General features: G+C 38.5%; 1 protein-coding gene across 8 annotated transcripts in view; it reads left to right on the forward strand.

Annotated features, from left to right (window-relative positions):
- SACS (sacsin molecular chaperone) overlaps positions 1 to 24,016 on the forward strand; it is a 125,767-nt gene that overhangs the window by 66,214 nt on the left and 35,537 nt on the right. For 4 of the 8 annotated variants that reach the window (XM_080662304.1, XM_080662301.1, XM_080662302.1 and 1 more), the window contains 3 exons: positions 9,953 to 10,040; positions 11,194 to 11,279; positions 14,213 to 14,324. In XM_080662304.1, coding sequence (XP_080518430.1) covers positions 14,309 to 14,324 — 16 coding nt within the window. In that variant the 5' untranslated portion in view covers positions 9,953 to 10,040; positions 11,194 to 11,279; positions 14,213 to 14,308. Of the gene's footprint in view, positions 1 to 9,952; positions 10,041 to 11,193; positions 11,280 to 14,212; positions 14,325 to 24,016 lie in introns of those variants that run through there. The other 4 variants (XM_080662305.1, XM_080662307.1, XM_080662306.1 and 1 more) reach the window with 2 other exon arrangements.

Genomic DNA, 24,016 nt, shown 5'->3' on the forward strand with positions numbered 1-24,016 from the left:
AATCCCCAAATCTTGGCACGCTCTGGAGGAGAAAGCAGAATGCACTGCTCAAGTTATCTGCACTGCTTGCTTTCTCTTTGGTAGAATCACTTCCTTGTAAATAAGTCCCTGATAACAACTGCCAAAAGCATTCATTGTCAAACTCACATAGCCAGTTACATGTTTTTACTAATGTGGTGCTAATCTGTGTCTTCTTCCTTTTCTTTTTTTTTTTTCAAATTTTTACTAAGGTATTATATGTGTACATATCTTACCATTGCCCCCCCCCACCCCACTCCCATACATGTCCTCACCCCCCAATGTTTTGCATCCGTTGGTTACTCTTATATGCATGCATACAAGTCCTTCAGTTGATCTCTTATTTCCCCCACCTCTCCCTAACCTTACCGCTGTAATTAGACAGTCTGTTTGATGCTTTACTGCCTCTGTAACTATCTTTTTGTTCATCAGTTTATAATGTTTTTCATTATCCACAAATGAGTGAGATCATGTGGTATTTTTCTTTCATTGACTGGCTTATTTCACTTAGCATAATGTTCTCTAATTCCATCCAGGTGCCTACAAATGGTAGTAATTCCTTCTTTTTTATGGCAGCATAGTATTCCATTGTGTAGATGTACCATAGTTTTCTGATCCAGTCATCTGCTGATGGGCACCTAGGCTGTTTCCAAATCTTAGCTATTGTAAATTGTGCTGCTATGAACATAGGGGTGCATGTATCCTTTCTGATTGGTGTTTCTGGTTTGTTAGGATATATTCCTAGGAGTGGGATTACTGGGTCAAATGGGAGTTCCATTTTCAGTTTTTTGAGGAAACTCCATACTGTTCTCCACAGTGGCTGCACCAGTCTGCATTCCCACCAGCAGTGCACGAGGGTTCCTTTTTCTCCGCATCCTCGCCAACACTTGTCGTTTGTTGATTTGTTAATGATAGCCATTCTGACAGGTGTGAGATGGTATCGCATTGTCATTTTGATTTGCATCTCTCGGATAATTAGTGACTTTGAGCATGTTTTCATGTGTCTCTTGGCCTTCCTTCTGTCTTCTTTCGAAAAGATTCTATTTAGGTCCGTTGCCCATTTTTTTATTGGATAATTTATCTTCCTTTTATTAAGTTGTATAAGCTGCCTGTAGATGTTGGAAATTAAACCTTTATCAGTGATACCATTTGCAAATATGTTCTCCCATACAGTGGGGTTTCTTGTTGTTTTGTTGATGGTTTCTTTTGCTGTGCAAAAGCTTTTTATTTTGATGTAGTCCCATTTGTTTATTTTCTCTTTGGCTTCCATTGCCCTAGGGGCAGTATCACTGAAAAAGTTCTTTTGGCATATGTCTGAGATTTTGCTGCCTGTGGATTCCTCTAGTATTTTTATGGTTTCCAATCTTATATTTAAGTCCTGTATCCATTTTGAGTTTATTTTTGTGTATGGTGTAACTTGGTGATCTAGTTTCATTTTTTTGCATGTATCTGTCCAATTTTCCCAACACCATTTATTGAAGAGACTGTCTTGACTCCATTGTATGCTCATGCCTCCTTTGTCAAATATTAATTGCGCATATTGGTTTGGGTCGATATCTGGATTCTCTATTCTATTCCATTGATCTATATGTCTGTTCTTGTGCCAGTACCAGGCTGTTTTGAGGACAGTGGCTTTGTAATACAGCTTGAAATCTGGTATTGAGATCCCTCCTACTTTATTCTTCTTTCTCAGGATTGCTGTGGCTATTCGGGGTCTTTTTTTATTTCAGATGAATTTTTGGAGAGTTCTTTCTAGGTCTGTGAAATATGCTGTTGGTATTTTAATGGGGAGTGCATTGAATCTATAGATTGCTTTGCGTAGTATGGACATTTTAATGATGTTGATTCTACCAATCCATGAACATGGTATGTTCTTCCATCTGTTTACGTCTTCCTCTATCTCTTTTTTCAGTGTCCTGTAGTTTTCCACATATAGGTCTTTTACCTCCTTGGTTAGGTTTATTCCTAAGTATCTTAATTTTTTTGGTGCGATGGAAAATGGGATTGCTTTTTTAGTCTCTCTTTCTGTAAGTTCACTGTTCGTGTATAGAAATGCCATAGATTTCTTGGCATTAATTTTGTATCCTGCTACATTGCCTAATTCATTTATTAAGTCTGTTAGTTTTTTGATGGAGTCTTTTGGGTTTTTTATGTACAATATCATGTCATCTGCAAATAAGGACAGCTTTACTTCTTCTTTTCCAATTTGGATGCCTTTTATTTCTTCTTCTTGTCTAATTGCAATGGCTAATACTTCCAGTACTATGTCAAACAGGAGTGGTGAGAGTGGGCAACTTTGTCTTGTTCCTGTTCTTAGGGGAAATGGTTTTAGTTTTTGCCCATTGAGTATGATGTTAGCTGTGGGTTTATCATATATAGCTTTTATTATGTTCAGGTATGATCCTTCTATTCCCACCTTGTTGAGAGTTTTTATGAAGAAACGGTGTTGGATTTTGTCAAATGCTTTTTCTGCATCAATTGATATGACTATGTGATTTTTATCTTTCAATTTGTTTATGTGATGTATCACATTTATTGATTTTCGGATATTGTACCATCCTTGCATACCTGGGATAAACCCTACTTGGTCATGTTTATGATCTTTCTGATGTACTGCTGGATCCGATTTGCTAGAATTTTGTTGAGGATTTTGGCATCTACATTCATGAGGGATATTGGCCTGTAATTCTCTTTCGTTGGGTTGTCTTTATCTGGTTTTGGTATTAGGGTGATGCTGGCTTCATAGAAGGAGCTTGGAAGTGTTCCTTCCTCTTGAATTTTTTGGAATAGTCTGAGGAGGATAGGTTTTAGTTCTTCCTTGAATGTTTGGTAAAACTCTCCTGTGAAGCCGTCTGGCCCCAGGCTTTTGTTTCCGGAAGCTCTTTGAAGACTGCTTCAATTTCTTCCATAGTTATTGGCATATTGAGCTATTTAGATTCTTCTTGATTGAGTTTTGGAAGGTTATATTTTTCTATGAATATGTCCATTTCTTCCAGGTTGTCCAGTTTGTTGGAATAGAGTTGTTCATAGTATTTTTTAACAATCCTTTGTATTTCGGTGGGATCTGTTCTTATTTCACCTCTTTCATTTCTGATTTTGTTTATTTGGGTCCTCTCTCTTTGCTTCTTGGTGAGCCTGGCTAGAGTTTCATCAATCTTGTTTATCCTTTCAAAGAACCAGCTCTTGGTTTTGTTGATCTTTTGTATTGTTTCTTTGGTCTCTATGTCGTTTATCTCTGCTCTGATCTTTATTATTTCCTTCCTTCTGCTTACACTGGGCTTTTCTTGTTGCTCTTTTTCTAACTCTTTGAGTTGTTGGGTTAGGTAATTTATTACCATTGTTTCTTGTTTTTTGCAGTAGGCTTGTAGAGCTATGAACTTCCCTCTCAAGACTGCTTTCGCTGTGTCTCATAGATTTTGGATTGTAGTGTTTTCATTGTCATTTGTTGCCATGATGTTTTTTATTTCTTCTTTGATCTCTCTGGTAACCCAGTCATGGTTTAATAGCATGCTGTTTAGCCTCCATGTGTTTGATTTCTTTGGGTTGTTTTTATTGTAGTTGATATCCAGTTTTATGCCACTGTGGTCTGAGAAGATGCTTGATATGATTTCTATCTTCTTGAATTTGAAGAGACTTTGCCTATGTCCCAACATATGGTCTATCTTTGAAAATGACCCATGTGCACTTGAGAAGAATGTATATTCTGTGGCTTTGGGGTGAAATGTTCTGAAGATGTCAATTAATTCCATCTGGTCTAGTGAGTCATTTAGGATTGATGTTTCTTTTCTGATTTTTTGTTTAGAGGATTTGTCCAATGGTGATAGTGGGGTATTAAAGTCTCCTACTATGATTGTATTGCTGTCAATCTCTCCCTTGATATCCTCCAGGAGTTTTTTTATGTATTTGGGTGCTCCTGTATTGGGTGCATATATGTTTACCAGAGTTATTTATTCTTGTTGGATTGCTCCCTTTAATATTATGAAGTGGCCTTCCTTATCTCTTGTTATGTCCTTCACTTTGAGATCTAATTTGTCAGATATAAGTATTGCTACCCCAGCTTTTTTTTCAGTTCCATTTGCCTTGAAAACCTTTTTCCATCCCTTCACCCTCAGTCTGTGTGCATCTTTTTTTCTGAGGTGGGTTTCTTGTAGACAGCAGATATATGGGTCGTGTTTTCTTATCCAATCCATTACCCTATGTCTTTTTATTGGGGCATTTAATCCATTTACATTTAAAGTTATTATTGATAGGTACTTATTTGTCGCCATTCCTATTCTTTACACCTGTGTTCCTTCTTCGCTTCCTATTTCTTTTTTTTTTTTACAGCAGACCCTTTAGCATTTCTTGCATTGCTGGTTTGGTGGTAATAAATTCCCTTAGTCCTTTTTTGTCTGTGAAGCTCCTGATTTCACCTTCAATTTTGATTGATAGCCTTGCTGGGTACAGTATTCTTGGATTCAGACCCTTCCTTTGCATGACTTTGTATATTTCATTCCATTCCCTTCTGGCCTGATGAGTTTCTGTTGAGAAATCAGTTGCTAGTCTGATGGGGGTTCCTTTGTATGCAACTTTCTGTCTCTCTCTTGCCGCTTTTAAGATTCTTACTTTGTTGTTGGTGTTTGCCAATTTAATTATAATGTGCCTTGGCGTCGGTCTTTTGGGGTTCATTTTGCTTGGGACTCTGTGAGCTTCTTGGATTTGTGTGGGTTTTTTGTTCCCTATATCAGGGAAATTTTCTGTCATTATTTCTTCAAAGAGGTTTTCTATTCCTTGCTCAGGTTCCTTTCCTTCTGGAACCCCTATTATGCGGATGTTGTTTTGTTTCGTGTTGTCCCAAAGTTCCCTTAGGCTCTCCTCCTGCCTTTTATTTTTTTTTCTCTAGAAGTTGCTCTACTTGTGTATTTTTTCCCATCTTGTCTTCTAGCTCACTGATGCGGTCCTCTGCTTCTTCTAGTCTACTCTTGATGTTTTCTATTGAGTTCTTTACAGCAGCGATGTCATTTTTCATTTCTTCTTGGTTCTTTTTCATTTCCTCTTGGTTCTTGCTCATATTGTCGAATTTGTCTTCCATTTTTTTCAGCCACCTTATGACCATTTCTCTGAATTCTTTTTCTGGAAGGTTGCTTGCCTCCATTTCATTTACTTCCTTTTCTGGTGATGCCTGCTTTTCTTTCATATGCGGGCTGTGTCTTTGTCTCCCCATGGTCTCTTCTTTGGGTGTCTGGTTATGTAGTTCTCTCTCTCCTGCGCTGATTTAAAGGCACAAAATACAGCACTACCAGGTACAACACACAAGGCACTGAACAGAAATGTATTCACGATATTAATAACCTCCAATAAAGGTGACCACCAGAGAAAGGCAAATTAGGGGATAGGAGATAAAGAAGAAGAGGAAAAAGAAAGAAAGAAGAAGAAAAAAAAAGGAGTGTCAAAATGAAATTGGGAAAAGGGAAAAAAAGAAGAAAAAAAAAGTAAGAGAGACAAGAAAGAGACTAAGAGAGAAAGGGAAACAGACTATATATATTGGGGATAAAACTCCAATAGGACAATCACTTATCCCAGCAAATGCCAGCAACAAGTACATGGGGATTAATACAAACTACAACACCAACTAATATTGAGTGAGGCAAGGGAAAACAGAAGCACTAAATAAACAAAAAAATAAACAAGAGAAGAATAAGCAAAACAATCTCACAAAAAAGCATAAAAACTCGATATAATCTACATTCAAGCGAACAACAACAAAAGGACAGAGAGAAAAACAATTTTTTGGATAGTTAAGACAGTGAAGAGAGAGGTGTGTATGGACTTGGAGCAGGGGATTGGAGATTAGATATGTAAGTAGGGTGAAATTTTAACGGGGTAAACAGAAAGAATAGGGAAAATCTAAAGCAGGAGAGGGGTAAGATAAACAGGACACCGAAAAGGGAAAAGTGAGGAAGAGAGTGATGGCATAAAGGTAGAGTTGAGATAGAGTAAAATGATGCTAAAGGAAAGATAAAAATAGAATGTAGAACATTAATCCCAAAACAAAATGAAGAGAAAATAAAATGACACTTAAAAAAAAAAAGATAAAATAGCAGTAGTAATAATACGGATTGAAAATAAAAATGTAATTATTAAAAAGGTAAAATCAAGTGAGGAAAAAAGAAAAAAAATTAGTTTCTTGAGTAAAAGATGCAAAAAATGAAAATAAAAAAAATAAAAAATAAAAATAAAATGTGGAGTAGTGAAGGTCATTCACTTCCTCTGTTGTTCTGTTTGGCACGCCTGTTTCTCAGTCCGGACAGTATTGCAGTTCCCTGCGTTCCACTGCTCTTCAGTGATGTAAGCCAGTCCTGATTTTAAGCAGGCGGTGTGTCTTAATTCGTATTCCTTTATTTTTGATTACACAAGAGTCAATTTATCATTCAGCCCCTGGGTGGCAGTGTTTCTGGATTGACTTCTGGGTTTATGTATGGCCTCTCTAGGGAGTGTTAGAGCCTTCTTTCCCTGTGGCACTCACTACCGGTTTGTGGGAGTGGGCTGCCTCGGAGCTGGCTCTCCGATGGTCACTCCCTGCTCCAATCCCCAGGTTCCAGAAAAACAACTTTCCCCTGCAGTCTCCCAGGGTGTCCCCAACTGGGTGATCCTATGTATTGGGCTTAGTAATCAGAAGCAAGAATTTCAAGAGGAAAAAGCCCAAGTGTGCGCACTCCGTGGCTGCGCGTAAGTCTAGCACACCCCTGAAATTATTAGGGTGTCCCTGCACGTCAGATCAAAATGGGTTGCTTTTTAGAGAGCCCTTCTGTTAGCAGCTCTGAGGACCCCCTTCCACATTCACAGATCACTCCAGCCCCAACAGCCATGGATTTTTCTAGGCACAGACTTCCCTGGTCCTCCAGCTCCTGCAAAACGCGCGGTCCTCTCTCGCTCTGGGACCAGAGACCTCACCTTATCCTAGGCGAAATCTGACCTTTCCGTGGTGGAGTGTAGAGCTCCTCTGAACCCGTGTGTTTGCGCCAATTGGGGAGCGTTGTTCTGGGGCTCGCAGCTGTTCCGTGGGTGCCGCAGTTGTGGATTCTCAGGCTTCCGATAAGCTCCACTTTCCGGTTCCAGATGGCGCAGACCTGTCTTCTTCCTTTTCAAGTCCCCTTTAAGACCTGGAAACTTTTTCATGCGTTATAGATCTTCCTTCCTTCCTTCCTTCCTTCCTTCCTTCCTTCCTTCCTTCCTTCCTTCCATCTTTCTCCCTCCCTCCCTCCCTCCCTCCCTCCCTTTTGCCTTCCTTCCTGCTTTTCTTTCTTTAAATGTACCTTGGACACACTGAATTGGACTAGTAATCCTTGGCTCATACATGGCTCTCTTTTAGTAGGTATTTAATTAACTAACAATAGAATGAATAATGACACCATCCAACTGGAGAACTAGAACACTATTGATAGTTTATATTTACCTTTGTGCTTATCCCCAGCCTGTATACCTGTGTTTCTTCCCTTACCCCTTTGTGTTTAGTATTCTGTTATCTTTTTTTAGTCACTTTAATAGTTTTATCATATGTGTATGTGTGGGTATCCTATCTAATAAAGAGAGAATATGCTAATTGACCCTCACGCCATCACAAAGATGGTGGCGCCCACAGCCAATAAGGAGGGAATATGTTAATTGACTGCCCCGCCCTCAAAGATGGTGGCGCCCACAGCCAATAAGGAGGGAATATGCTAATTGACTGCCCCGCCCTCAAAGATAGTGGCGCCTACAGCCAATAAGGAGGGAATATACTAATTGACTGCCACATCCTCAAAGATGGCAGTGCCCACAGCCACAAGATGGTGGCGCCCAGTCCCCTCAGCTCTGCCGGGGTGTCAGGCGTGCGGCAAGGCCGGGCCCACCCCCGGTGGGCTTGGCCACTCTGCATTCCTGCCTCCGGAGTCCCCCAGTCCCCTCAGCCCCCCAGCCACCCAGGGCTGGCCCGAGGCTCAGGTAACCAGGGCTGGCTGAGGTGTGATGGGGCATCGCCTTCCCCTGATCGCCGGGTCACCTCTTGCCCCTGAGGGCTCCCAGACTGTGAGAAGGGGCAGGCCGGGCTGAGGGACCCCCCACCCAGTGCATGAATTTTCATGCACTGGGCCTCTATGTATATGTATATGTATATGTATATGTATATGTATATGTATATGTATGCACATATATATGCATATACATATATATACTTATGTTTGTGTATATATGTGTATGTATGTGTCTATGTGTGTGTGTAACCTAAATATATAACCTAGGTAATATACTATTTATTTTTAGTTACTTATGAACTTTATAAGAAGTGTATTATTCTGTATGTAGAAACCTGGAATTAGCTTTTTACTCTGAATATTATGTTATGAATATTCACCCAAATTTATGTACAGTTTACTTAGTTCATTTTTTATTGTTGTGTAATATTTCATTGTATCAATATGCCATAAAATTTGGGTAGTTTGTAAATTTTTGTTGTTAAAACAATACTGCTATGATTATTCTTATCCATATTTCCTGTGCAAGGAGTTTTTACAGGCTTGTTTTAAGATTCAGTGGGGATATGTATAGAAAGTGCTTCATAAACTGGGAACTGTAACACATTCAGATTTGTATGTTAGAGATGGGGACTAGAATGAAGATGATGTACAGAAAGTAAGAAGACCAGATGGGATTGTTATACAAATTCAAGATGTGGAGTGTCTGAACAATTGGACGTATAGAACAAGTTAGCTATGAGAAAAGTTGGGGAAGGACATGCTGGTACCCAGAACATTATTAATTTGACTGTGGTTTGGTGAGAGAGAGGACTTTTCCCCCGGCTTTCCAATTATAGTGATGAGATAGAAGATGGCCACTAATAATTGAGATTCAGAGTAAAAGATGAGCGATAAGTGATGGAAGAAAAGCTAGTGATGTCACCTTTTGATAAGTTGAGCTCTAGGGATCCTGGAAGATATTAGTGTGAAATGGGTAGTAATATTGAATTTTTGACATGGTAAATTATGTCCTTCACAACTTGTCATGGAAGTGAAAGGTACAGTGGTGGTTCCTCAGGTGAGCTTTTGAGTAATGTTTTGCAGACTGCTGACCTGTAAGGAGTCATTCCATAGCAACACTTAAGAGTGGACCGGCGGGGACAAGGTTATCTGGCTTTGGATTACTTACCTTATTTTCCAAAAAAGGCACTATTACACTGCTCCTGTGGCTTATGATTACACATATTGTACCTTGCCCTTATGAGAATCAGAACAAACACCAAAAGGAAAATGAATATCAAGGTGTTTTTCAGGAAAGCCAATTTCAGGAAAGTTGTAGACCAAAGCAGCTTTAAAAGTTGGAGTCCTTATTTACCCCTTCCTTTTACACCATACCTTTATTGTAGCAACATCTGTATCAGTGTTTTCCCAAACTAGATTTCTGGGAACAATATCCTAGAAAATAAATGAAGAAGAAATCAATGCTAAATTTGTGAAATGCTGCTTAGTGTAATCCTTTCTAAGAAAGTTACAATACATATTAACCATGTTAAATGCCCTAAACCCCAAATTATTCCAATTAATTTAAAACATTTTTTTTTGTCCTCTACTATCTGTTAACATCTCATAGAGCTGTGCTCTGAGCAATACACTTTGGAACTGCTAATTAAAAGAATGACTTTGTTTATGATCCTCATTCATTATACAACATTTAAATTATTTTAAAGCAGAAATATGTGTATCTTTATCTATTTGTAACTATCATTTAAATTTTTAAATAAAATTTTTTACTAAATTTTTATTCTTTGAAACATTCACTTCTCCAGAGCAACTTAATTCCTGATAAGAACAGTTAACAAGCATTATATCTTAAGTGAAAAAAAAATTATGGTAAAGTTTTGAATTTACAGTATTAGGAACTATATTGCTTTTCATACATTTTATTTATTTATTTTTTTCAGTTACCTGACTGGATCAAGATTGGAGAACTGACTTCCAAAAATTGTCATCTTTTTGTAAACCTTCAATCAAAAGGCTTAAATGGGGGAGGTATAACATTGACTTTACCGGATATTTTGCCCTTTTTAGTTGAATAAAGATTATGTTTTAAAAGTGAAATGAAAGTATGTAACATTGTAATGTGATGGGTGGATATCAGGGCCAGAGGAAAACAAAAGCAGATGGAGCTAGTGAGTTATAAAAATGTGTGGGATATATTAGCCTGTGGAACAGTTGGGGTTTGGTCTTGGTGCATAGTTGTACAAAAATGATGCAAATAAGTTTATAGTGAGGATTCTATTTCTTAAGCACAGATTTCTTTTTTACTTATATACAGATTTTTTTTTTTTTAATCTGAGAAATTACTTTCCTCCCCCCATTCTCCCTGTACTTGACTGTCACCTATCTGAAGGAAACCTGGTCAGTCAATTCTAAGAATCTCTAGTTTGGAAAGGCTTAAGGGTATTTGACTGGACAGCCATTGAGACAATGATTGTGCTGAATTTCAGAATAATCAGATCATTAGTTGAGATTGAGAATATTAAGAATGTCATTATTAGCACCATTAGCTCTGGCTTATAATTTTGCAGCAAAGCACCATTTATTTCAGTTGTTTTGGAAAATATCAACCTTTGCCCCCATGCTCTTTATTTTTTAATTAATAATCTTTTGTGACATTTAGTATATTTTTTAACATGTTTTTAAAATTTAATTTGTAGCTAAGGAAAAATCTTGAGATTTGATAAAGTTGAATCTGCTTTACTTTTTTTTTTTTTTAAAATCCACACTTGAAAATATGTTTTCATTGATTTTTTAGGGGACAGGGAGAGAGAGAGAGAGAGGGAGAGAGAGAGAGAGAGAGAGAGAGAGAGAGAGAGAGAGAGAGAGAGAGAGAGAGAGAAACATCAATGTGAGAGAGAAGCATTGATCGGTTGCCTCTGTCAACTGGGGATTGAATGCGCAACCTAGGAATGTGCCCTGACCAGAAATCAAACCCTCAACCTTTTGGTGGAAAGGATGATGCTCCAATCAACTGAGCCACACCAGCCAGGGCAGAATCTGCTTTACTCTACTGAATCTATTTATTAGGTAGAGTTTCATAACCGAGAGCTGCAGTAAAATATGACGTTTTAACTTGTAGAATTTTACTGTGTCTTGTAACTAAATAATACATTGGTAACAGGCCATGGGATTTTTATTTTAGGTAGATTTGGTCAAACAACTCCACCACTTGTTGATTTTCTCAAGGACATTTTAAGAAGATATCCAGAAGGAGGACAGATTCTTAAGGTAGGGCATGTGTTGTGTACGTGTATGAATTTACTTTGATAAAAATGAGGGGGAGTAAAATACTTAGAAGTCTTGTTAGTGTTTACATGTTTTAGAATTTTGTCTAGATTTGAATGGCTATACTTATTACCCTCTGCACCTGCAGTGCATTCGCGGGATGGTGTAGGTTGAGAACACAGTCTATATAAATATGTGGGGTTTCAGAGCAAAAGGGACCCACTAAGTTGTTGTAATCAAGCAGTGCCACTCTAGGAACACTTTTTTGTAACTGTATATAATTCTATAATGTAATTTTATGAATTGCATGTGAAATATTGTACCATGACATTACAAATCTACCAACCGACCAACCGCACAAACAAAATAATATAGAATCCACATTCAGGGGCCACGGACATGTGCTCATTTGACCCCTGGTTTTAGAGGTTTGCTTTTGGGAAGATTTTAATTATTTCAGTTATTTAAAGCTATTTATGATGTATTCTTTTAGTTTGAATACACTCATAAAAAATTAAGCAACCATAAAAGAAAGGAATATGGAAGATATTGCAAAGATTAGATTTTGTGTTTAAGCTTAGCAAGAAACCTTAGTTGTAAAAGATCAGTTATTATACATTTTCCTTCTCATTAATTTATTTAGTGTTTATTACCAATTTTTTATTCCTCATATTTTCTAGTTTAGATGGTAAATTTTTAGAAAATAAGGACTAAGTTAATAGTCAGACTCAGATAGATGCTGGAAGAGGATTGCTGCATCTTCAGTGATTTTAATAGTGATATGTATCCTTTCAGAATAGGCATCAGTGATTCACAGAGTTAATTTGCGAACCATTTTTATATTGACATATTAGAAAAGTGAAGATAGGAAGAGTATGTTTATTGAATTGTAATGGGGGTAGAGAGGCAAAGAGAACAAATTTAAATTTGAAGGTTTAGTTGATGGTAACAGGAGTTTTATCAATTCAAAAGTGAGTGATAAATCCTATCAGGAAACAAGGCCATAGAAATGAGTGCGCTCTTTGGACATTCCTATAGCTAGCAAGCAGCTGATATTTACTCCTTCCTCTTTGCTTACTGTATATATTTATGTGCGAGCCAGCTGAATTTGATCTTTGTTCCTTGGATGTTTTAGTAGAATTCAACCATTTTAGATTTAATTGGAATCTTAGACTTATGCCTTTTGTGATGTTTGCTGAAAGGTCCAGATATTTTAATGAATTGCCCAAGATTATATGCAAATTGACATATTTATTGCCGCTTCTTCTCAGAATCAGTTTGAGAGCGATCCCCTGAGAAAAAGCATCCCATCCTATTTTTTGTTCAACTTGAGCCTGGGAGTTAGGACTTTATCGCCAGTTTTCTTCATCTCTGCTCCCTAAAATGCACATGAATAAAAAATAGATACCCAAATGAAAGCAAGATCCAACCTCTAAAGTGCTCTCATTTTGAAAGTTAACATTATATTTTGCTCCCTTTTAATTCTTATTTCTCCTTTATATCATAATAGCCTAATGTAAATAAGATTACTAATTTCAGGGATTCTGTTAGATTAAATAGTGTAGGAACTAGTCTAAATATTCTATGAGAAATAGGCAGTTGTGTGAACAGGAGTAATTTGTAGTTGATAAGCAGGTAGATAAGGGCATGTTTGGGGTTGAACAGCAGGTGGGTAAGACTTCCCAACCTCTTGGTGTGCACCCAGTGAACTACATGTCTTACCTAATCTCAGAACTAGCTCTTCAGATCTGTGCTAGTCCTTTACTCAGTCTTAGAGTTGTCTCTTCTCATGTGGGCACTGTCACCTTTTTACTCTGATAAAGGCTTTGCTGTTGGCATTGCTGTCTTCAGTTCTTGCCCATTCCCCCGACCCCACCCCAGGTTTAGTAATACCAAGGTGCCAGAAAAGTTAAAATATAGTTCTTCCCAATGTTAGAGGTTTGTGAGTGTAAAAATATAAGATGGGTTATTGTGTTTCTAAAGACCCATCCTTTTAAAATGTAACCACCTAATTTGGTTTGGCCTAAATCACAGCTCACCCAGGTAATTGTTACATGTTGACTTTTCTATACTTTAGATAAGGTCCAAAATAAACTAGGGATAATATATTTGAAGTTCATTTCAAGTTCTAATGATTATGGGATTGGCTCTAGCAGTTGGACTCTTATTTTAGAGTGTGGAGCTCCCAACATGATTTTGGTAGGTGTGCCAAAGTGATTGGGGTTGTTGAGACTGGGGATTTTTTTGAGTCTACTGATGGGTGTAAATCTTGTAGTTTGTCCTTTCCTTTCTCACATTGCAGTGCTTTGATTACCCATTCACCCATCTACTTACTTATCCACCAAACAATATTACTATCTTTTTTTATGAAAGGAAAAAGTCAGTGCTGACCTTCAAAAAACTTTCATCTTAATATAGGAAAAAGACATGCTAATACCTCAAATTTTCAAGATGCAACATACTGTACATAGACTGATATTTTTTTCTAAGAGAAAGGTAAGTTTGGTAAGCAAATGATAAATGAAGATCTTTTTAGGTAACTGCTTGAGAATGGGTATTTATCCCAAATGACAAAACAGTCTATGTAGGTTGGAACTTGAGTAATTTCTTTTGTATGAAGGCTTTGGGTAGGTTGTAAATAAGAGGCAGAGTTATAAATAGTCTCAGGATTTGTGTTGCAGGTTAAGAGTAGCGAGTTAAAAAAGGCATTGTAAGTATGTGTAATTGAAGAAGGACTCATGGTCTTTTCAACCATACTCATATGTATGTAACAATTACTTTCAGTAGTATCCTTACCAGATCTTAAAGATAATGATGTAAGCAGTGGGTTTTCTTTACTTAAATGTAATTATTTTTTAAATATTGTAGGTAAATATAAAGATGGGCAGTAGATTACTGTATTATCAAATATTATTTTTGGTATATATCTTGATTAGGAATTAATTCAGAATGCAGAAGATGCTGGTGCCACAGAAGTAAAATTTTTGTATGATGAAACTCAATATGGAACAGAGACTCTTTGGTCAAAAGATATGGCACAATATCAGGGTAAGAGTCGATATTTAAGGAATAAGTTTTATGTACTAACAGGTGGTTTTTAGTGATTTATAATACTCTGTTTAATGAACAGTCTAATTACCACTTTATTTCACTTTTTGGTATATTTCATTCCACTTCAGATGGTTTTCTCTGGTTTTGCTGGGCAGGTATCTCTGCTAGTTGGTATTTTTAGAGAATTAAGAAAAAAATCTCAACTCAAATTAAGAAGTAGTGTAAATTCAGTTGGCCCTTGAACAATACAGGTTTAAACTGCACAGGTCTACTTATATGCAGATGCTTTTTAATAAATATACAGTTTTCCCTCTGTGTCCCTGGGTTTCACATCCTCAGGTTCAAGCAATTGTGGATTGAAAATAGTAATTTTGATCCATAGGTGGGAATATATGAATGCAGAGGACCTACTAGATACATTGTTCTATATCATTTTATATAAGGGACTTGAGCATCTCTTTTGGTGTCTGTGGGGAATCTTGAAACCAGTCCCCTGTGGATACTGAGGGACCATTGAAGTTTTTTGGGAGTCAAAAGAGATACACAGATTTTCAACTGGATGCATTGGCGCCCCTAATCTCCACCAACTGACATAAGCCTCTTGTTCTATTTAGTCACTTCTGAGTATCTTATATCTTTAGCAACACAAAAAGATACCTTTTCCATATATATGACACTTCTCTACATTTGAAAAGAAGAGGCTTCTGCTTTTAGGATACCCTTGAAATGTTTTGAAGTGGGTTGGAAAGAAATATTGAAGGAGAGAAAAGAATAAGGAAAACAAAAGACAGTAAGAGAATCATAACCAATAGATTCCTGATATCTCAGTTATACTCTTTGAAGTGTTTAAAAAAAAAAAAATCGTGATTTTCAGTGCAGTTTTGAAGTCAATAGGATGATTGCAAATGACTGTATATTACATAGAAAGTTATTGAGAAAAAGGAGGATCAATTCAGACCTTTTCCTGAACATATTTTTAAAGAGATGTAAGTCATATATTTTTTTTTAAAATATGTTTTATGGTTCAGGAGGGTAATCAACATTATTGTTAAATATTTTATCATTAAATATTTAGTATTTCTTATACCTAATAGATTTATTCTTAGGTCAAATTTGTGATATGAGAGCTGCATCTTTTTATTCTATAAAGAGATGTGTTGAGACATAATACATCAGTCCTAACTGCTGCCACATTTGTGATCTTGGTCATGTCATCTCATCTCCATTGGTCATGAGAGGATTGAGCCAGTAAGATTTCCTGGGTCTAAGATTCTATGGTTTAATGTAACCATTGTTAAAAAAAATACCAAATGTGGTGATGAGGGATGTTTGCTTAAGTCCTGATCCTATACAGTGGAGGCACTGGTATGTATAATGGCAGCTCTGATCCTCAAATTTACTCAAGTGATTAAGCAGATTACTGAGCCTTGCTTAATTTAAGTCTGCTCATCTATAAGATGGTAATAAGAACAAACTTTACTACCAGTTATTTTGAGGATTAAATCAGATCATTTATGTGATAACTAGTGGCCTGGTGTATGAAATTCATGCACATTAAAAGGGAATTAATTAGAGGAAATATTTTAATATTGCTATTTGCCCTTTCTCTATAATAGAAGTGTCAGAGATGAAAGAAAATTAGTAAAATGTATAAGAACATCTTCCTCCTGTAAGAGCCTGGGGCATGCTGCAGGACCCAGAGTCAAGTCCCCACCCACCCGTGTGCACTTTGAAATCGCATGAGACCCAGACCCGGCTGGCCCCACCCCCATTGAGCAAGATCCAGACCTAGCAGGACCCACCCCTGTCAAGCCCCGCCAAGTGGGGGGCACAGCCTCAGGTCCCCTGGCCCGGGGCGGGTCAGGGGGCACACCTTGAGGTCCCCGTCAAGCCCCGCTGATCAGGGGGCACGGCCTGAGGTCCCCCAGCTCAGGCAGGGGGCACGCCTTGAGGTCCCCTGTCACGCCCCACAGGCAGGGGGTGCGGCCTCAGGTCCCCCATCAAGCTCTGCATGGCAGGGGGCCCAGCCTGGCACTGGGGTGGGGGGATGATGCCTGAGGTCCCCCATCAAGCCCCACTGGGCAGGAGGTGCGCTCTGAGGTTCCCCGTCAAGCTCCGCTGGGCGAGGAGCACGGTCTGAGGTACCATGGCCCGGCACAGGGGTGTGGGGCACAGCCTAAGGTCCACTGCCCCAGCCCAGTGCCACGCAGCCTCAGGTCCCTGATGATTGCTCGTTAAGGCTCCTTACGGGAACTCGACCTCTGCTGTGGGTGCAGCCATCTTGTTATGGTGTGGTGGTCAATTTGCATATTCCCTCTTTATTAGATAGGATGTTTTAGGTCTGCTGTCATACTGATATTAGTGTGTACTGTCCTATATAATAAAGAGGGAATATGCAAATTGACCCTCACTCCATCGCATAAGCTGGCCGCCACAAGATGGCTGGCAGGGGAGGGTAGTTGTGGGCAATCAGGCCAACAGGGGAAAGCAGTTGGGAGGGACAAGGCCTGCAGGTGAGCGCAGTTTGGGGGGACCAGGCTGGAAGGGGAGGGCATTTAGGGATGACCGAGCCAGCAGGGGAGGGCAGTTGGGGCAACCAGGCCGGCAGGGAAGAGCAGTTAGGGGCAACCAGGCCAGCAGGGGAGGGCAGTTGGGGGCGATCGGGCCAGCAGGGGAGCAGTTAGGCATCGATCAGTCTGGCAGGGGAGTGGTTAGGGGGCTATCAGGCTGGCAGGCAGACTAGCAGTCAGGAGCCACCAGTCCCAGATTGTGAGAGGGATATCCGACTGCCAGTTTAGGCCCAATCCCTGTAGGATCAGGCCTAATCCGGCAGTCAGACATCCCCCGAGGGGTCCCAGATTGGAGATGGTGCAGGCTGGGCTGAGGGACACCCCCCCCCCAGTGCACAAATTTCATGCACCGGGCCTCTAGTAGAACCATAAAGGAAAGAGTGAAGAGATTGTAGGAATATTTTGCTGTAAAATGTTACCTAAATTATTATATATATATATATATATATATATATATATATATATATATATATAATGTATACACACACACTAGTAGCCCAGTGCATGAAATTTGTGCATGGGGAGGGTGTCCCTCAGCCTGGCCTGCACCCTCTCCAATCTGGACCCCTCGGGGGATGTCTGACTGCCCTGTGGGATCAAGCCTAAACCGGCAGTCGGACATCCCTCTCGCAATCCGGGAGTGCTGGCTCCTAACTGCTCACCTGCCTGCCTGCCTAATTGCCCCTAACCACTCTGCCTGCCAGCCTGCTCACCCCCAACTGCCCGCCCCCCACCGGCCTGCTCGCCCCCAACGGCCTCCCCCAACAACTGCCATCCCATCCTGGCCTGATCACCCACAACTGCTCTCCCCTCTTGGCCCCTAACCGCCTCTACCTCGGCCCTGCCACCATGGCTTTGTGCAGAAGAACATCCGGAAGGTCTCCTGGAAGGTCTCCCAGTCTAATTAGCATATTACCCTTTTATTAGTGTGTGTGTGTGTGTGTGTGTGTGTATATATATATATATATATATATATATGTATATGTATATATATATATATATATATACATATATATATATATATATATATATATATATACATATATATATATACTAGCCTTGACTTTTATTTAAAAATATTTGAAACAAACATTTTTACTTAACTGAGTTTGTGTATAAGTATACTTGGAGATAGGCTATTTATTTATTTTAATCCTCACTTGAGAATATCTATATGTTTCTAGAGAGGAAGGGAGAGAAAGAGAAACATTGATATAAGAGAGAAACATCAATTGGTTGCCTCCTATACGTGCCACACTGGAGATTGAACCTGCAGTCTAGGTATGTATCCTGAACGGGAATTGAACCTGAGACCTTTTGGTGTATGGGATGCCACTCCAACCCACTGAGAAACCTGGCCAGGGCTAAAGATAGGCTTTTAAAAGTCATACCAGATTAGCTAATTTAAAATAAACTTGGACACATAAAAGTAGAAATGATCTTTGATATCTTTATTTAACAAATATTTATTGAGGGCCATAAACACTTGCATTTTTAAGAATGTTTTTCTCTTATGTTCAGATATGTATCTTGTCTTTGGTGGTGTAATCTTAGATTACAGAATTTCCCCCTTTATTAATACCTAGTTTTGCAAATGAGAACTCTTGAGTTCAACTTGTTTTTGTTTCTTTTTACATAATCATTACAAAAAGCTCAATTTGCTACATCAGTTACAGAAGAATAAGAGATCTTACCCAGTTTCACATTTTACTAAGGATTTCAAGGATGTGGTTAATTAAGAGACAGACACGTGTAAAGGCAGCATGGAGATGTCTTGGATTTCTAGCACCTCCTTCTAGGTTCTTTCATGCTGTGTGAGGACACACCATGGCCTAAGTTGAACAGAAGTGACCTCTGAGTGATGCAAGCAGGCCTTTAGTTAAACAAACCAAGTTATTTTAGTCATGAAAAATGTTCATGTTTTTCTCTGATAATTACATAGCTTGGGATATTTTTAGGAAATTATGCTTTATAAATCTATAAATTCCAGGTTTATTTTCAATAAGCAACCTTCTAAAAACACTCACTAGATTGGGTCTTTTCTGCTAGTAAATATTGTTAGTGTGTTTGCCTAGAAATCTGTCAGCAGAGTGTTTACAAGATTTTGGCTTGGGTATTCTCTTTAAGAGGAGAAAATAGATTACAGCCTGCTGCTTGCTAACCCTTTCCTCCCCAGATAATCCTTTGTTTTTTCCTCGGGGATTTATTCTTTTTTTATATCACTCAGAACCAAGAAACCAAGAGCACACCCCCTTTTTATTTTATTTTATTTTCAAGAAAAACAATTTTAAATATAATACTGTTACATGCAATAAACATTAATATTTCAAGAAAAATGATTTTAAGTATAATCGTGTTACATGTAATAAAAATGAATATTTCAAGAAAAATTATTTTAAATATAATAATGTTACATGCAATAAACATTAGTATTTCAAAAAATGATTTATGAGGGATGAGGACACATGTAATACCTTAATCAATAAAGAAATTAAAAATAATAAAAAAATGATTTAACATAATATTACTTGCAATAAAAATTAATATATCAAGAAAAAGAGTTTAAATATAATAACATCACCAAAACTGTACTAACACAGTATAATGTCACAAAGTTATAGGAAATATTAAAAATCTGCAATTACAGGATTACTTCTATTATATTCTAAAATATTTTTTTCTCTGGCTCTATTTTGGTTCATCAGTTTATGTTGTTCATTATATTCCACAAATGAGTGAGATCATGTGATATTATCTTTCTCTGAATGGCTTATTTCACTTAGCATAACGCTCCCTAGGTCCATCCATGCTGTTGCAAATGGTAAGAGTTCCTTCTTTTTTACAAAGAAGTAGTATTCCATTGTGTAGATGTACCACAGTGTTTTAATCCACTTATCTGCTGATGGGCACTAGGCTGTTTCCAAATCTTAGCTATTATAACTTGTGCTGCTATGAACATAGGGGTGCATGTATCCTTTCTGATCGGTGTTTCTCATTTCTTGGGATATATTCCTAGAAGTGGGATTAGTGGGTCAAATGGGAGCTCCATTTTTAATTTTTTGAGGAAACTCCATACTGTTTTCTACAGTGGTTGCACCAGTCTGCATTCCCACCAGCAGTGCACGAGGGTTCCTTTTTCTCCGAATCCTCGCCAGCACTTGTAGTCTGTTGATTTGTTGATGATAGCCATTCTGACAGGTGTGAGATGGTACCTCATTGTCATTTTGATTTGCATCTCTCGGATGATTAGTGACTTTGAGCATGTTTTCATATGTCTCTCAGCCTTCTATAGGTCCTCTTTCTAAAAGTGTCTATTTAAGTCTTTTGCCCATTTTTTTATTGGATCATTTATCTTCCTTTTATTAAGTTGTATGAGTTCTCTGTAAATGTTGGAGATTAAACCCTTATCAGAGATAACATTGGCAAATATGTTCTTCCATGCAGTGGGCTTTCTTGTTGTTTTGTTGATGGTTTCTTTTGCTGTGCAGAAGCTTTTTATTTTGATGTAGTCCCATTTGTTTATTCTCTTGTTAGGAGCTGTATCAGTAAAGATATTGCTACAACATATGTCTGATATTTTGCTGCCTATGGACTCTTCAAAGATTTTTATAGTTTTTCGCCTTACGTTTAAGTCCTTTATCCATTTTGAGTTTATTTTTGTGTATGGTGTAAGTTAGTGGTCTAGTTTCATTTTTTTGCATATATCTGTCCAGTTTTCCCAACACCATTTATTGAAGAGACTGTCTTGACTCCATTGTATGCTCTCGACTCCTTTGTCAAATGTTAATTGAGCATAATGGCTTGAGTTAACTTCTGGGATCTCTGTTCTGTTAAATTGGTCTATATGTCTGTTCTTGTGCCAGTACCAGACTGTTTTGAAAACAGTGGCTTTGTAATATCTTATCTAATAAAAGAGTAATATGCAAATTGACCATCACTCCAACACACAAGATGGCCACCCCCATGTGGTCAAAGATGGCTGCCCCCATGTGGACACAAGATGGCCGCCAAAAGATGGCCTGCAGGGGAGGACAGTTGTGGACAATCAGGCCAGCAGAGGAGGGCAGTTGGGGGAGATCAGGCCAGCAGGGGAGGGCAGTTGGGAGGGATCAGGCCTGCAAGGGAGGGCAGTTGGGGGTGATCACACCTGCAGGGGAGGGCAGTTAGGGGTGATCGAGCTGGCAGGGGAGGGCAGTTGGGGGAACCAGACCTGCAGGGGAGGGCAGTTGGGGGGTCCAGGCCAGCAGGGGAGGGCAGTTAGGGGCAACCAGGCTGGCAGGGGAGGGCAGTTCGGGGTGACCAGGCCAGTAGGGGAGGACAGTTAGGGGCAATCAGGCCAGCAGGGGAGCAGTTAGGCGTCGATCAGGCTGGCAGGGGAGTGGTTAGTGGTGATCAGGCTGGCAGGCAGAAGCGGTTAGGGGCAATCGGGCAAGCAGGCAGGCGAGTGGTTGGAAGCCAGCAGCCCTGGATTGTGAGCGAGATGTCCGACTTCCCTCAAGGGGTCCCAGATTGGAGAGGGTGCAGGCTGAGCTGAGGGACACCCCCCACCCCCGTGCATGAATTTCGTGCACTGGGCCTCTAGTAGTTTAATATCTGATATTGTGATCCTTCTAACTCTGTTCTTTTTTCTCAGGATTGCTACAGCTATTCAGGGTCTTTTTTGATTCCAGATGAATTTTTGGAAAGTTTGTTCTAAGTCTGTGAAATATTCTCTTGGTATTTAAATGGGGATTGCATTGAATCTATAAATTGCTTTGGGTGGTATGATGTTGATTCTACAATCCATGAACATGGTATATTCTTCCATTTGTTTATGTCTTCCTCTATCTCTTTTTTCAATGTCCCGTAGTTTTCCAAGTATAGGTCTTTTACCTCCTTGGTTAAGTTTATTCCTAGGTATCTTAATTTTTTTGTTTCAACGATAAATGGGATTTTTTTTTAGTTACTCTTTCTGTGAGTTCATTATTGGTGTATAAAAAAGCCATAGATTTCTGGGTGTTAATTTTGTATCCTGCTACATTGCCAAATTCATTTATTAAGACTAGTTGTTTTTTTGATGGAGTCTTTAGGGTTTTCTACGTCATCTGTGAATAATAACAGTTTTACTTCTTCTTTTCCAATTTGTATGCATTTTATTTCTTCTTCTTGTCTGATCGCTATGGCCAACACTTCCAGTACTATGTCAAACAGGAGTGGTAAAAGTGGGCATCCCTGTCTTGTTCCTGTGCTTAGGGGAAATGGTTTTAGTTTTTGCCCATTGAGTATGATGTTGGCTGTATATTTGTCATATATGGCCTGTTTCCTGTTGAGATATGTTCCCTCTATTCCCACTTTGCTGAGAGTTTTTTTCAAACTTGTATTTTGTCAAATGCTCTTTCTGCATCTATCAATATGATCATGTGATTTCTGCTTTACAATTTATGTGATGTATCATGTTTATTGATTTGCAAATATTGTGCCAGCCTTCCTTCCCTGGAATAAATCCCACTTTATCATAGTGTATGATCTTTCTAATGTAATGCTGGATCTGATTTGGTAGAATCCTGTTGAGGATTTTAGCATCTATATTCATCAGGGATATTGGCCTGTAATTCTGTTTCTTTGTAGTGTCTCTATCTGGTTTTGGAATTAGGATAATGATGCCCTCATAAAAAGAATTTGGAAGTGTTCCTTCGTCTTGGATTTTCTGAAATAATTTGAGGAGTATAGGTGTTAGTTTTTCTTTGAATGTTTGGTAAAACTCCCCTGTGAAGCAGTCTGGACCTGGGCTTTTGTTTGGAGGGAATTTTTTGATTACTGCTTCTATTTCATCAGTTGTTATTAGCCTATTGAAGTTTTTTTATTCTTCCTGATTCAGTTTTGGGAGTTTGTATTTTCTAGGAATTTATCTATTTCATCCACATTGTCCATCTTGTTGGTATATAGTTGTTCATAGTATTTTTTTACAATCCTTTGTATTTTTGTGGTGTCAGCGGTTACTCCTCCACTTTCATTTCTGATTTTATTTATTTGGGTCCTCTTCGTTTCTTGATGAGTCTGGTTAATGGTTTATCAATTTTTTTTATCCTTTCAAAGAACCAGCAATTGGTTTCATTGATTTTTTTTTTGTATTTTTTTTTAGTCTCTATGTTATTTATTTTTGCTCTAATTTTTATTATTTCCTTCCTTCTACTTACTCTGGGCTTTTCTTGTTGGTTTCTTTCTAGTTCTTTAAGTTGTAGGATTAAATAGTTTATTGCTGATTTTTCTTGTTGTTTTTTTGTTTGTTTGTTTTGTTTTTGAGGTATGCCTGTAGTGCTATGAACTTCCCTCTCAGGACTCCTTTTGCTGTGTCCCAGAGATTTGGGGTTGTTGTGTGTTCATTTTCATTTGTTTCCAGGAAGTTTTTTATTTCTTTCTTGATCTCATTGGTAACCCATTCATTGTTCAATAACCTGCTATTTAGGTTCCATGTGTTTGAATGTTTTGGTTGTTTTTACTGTAGTTGATTTCTAATTTTCATTCCACTGTGATCTGAGAAGATGCTTGATATGATTTCAATCTTCTTGAACTTGTAGAGACTTTTGTGTCCTAACATGTGGTCTATCTTTGTGAATGATCCATGTGCACTTGAGAAGAATGTATATTCTGCTGCTTCGGGGTGAAAGGTTCTATAAATGTCTATTAAATTCATCTGATCCAGTGTGTCCTTCAGAGTCTCTGTTTCCTTGTTAAGTTTTTTTCTGGAAGATCTATCCTGTGAAGTCAGAGGGGTGTTAACGTCCCCTACTATGACTGTATTGTTGTTGATCTCTCTGTTAAAGTCCTCTAGAAGTTGTTTTATATATTTAGGTGCTCCAATGTTGGGTGTATGTATGTTTACCAGGGTTATATCCTCTTGTTGGATTGATCCCTTTAGTATTATGTAGTGACCTTTGTTGTCTCTTGTGATGGTCTTCATTTTAAAGTCTATATTGTCAGATATGAGTATTGCTACTCAAGCTTTTTTTTCTTTTCCATTTGCATGGATTTTTTTTTTTTTCCCATTCCTTCACTCTCATCCTGTGTGTGTCTTATTTTGAGGTGGGTCTCTTGTAGACAGCATATAGTTTGGTCATGTTTTTGTATCCATTCTGCTAC

This window comes from Plecotus auritus (assembly GCF_963455305.1).
Source record: "Plecotus auritus genome assembly, chromosome: 3".
In the NCBI taxonomy this organism is placed as follows: domain Eukaryota; kingdom Metazoa; phylum Chordata; class Mammalia; order Chiroptera; family Vespertilionidae; genus Plecotus; species Plecotus auritus.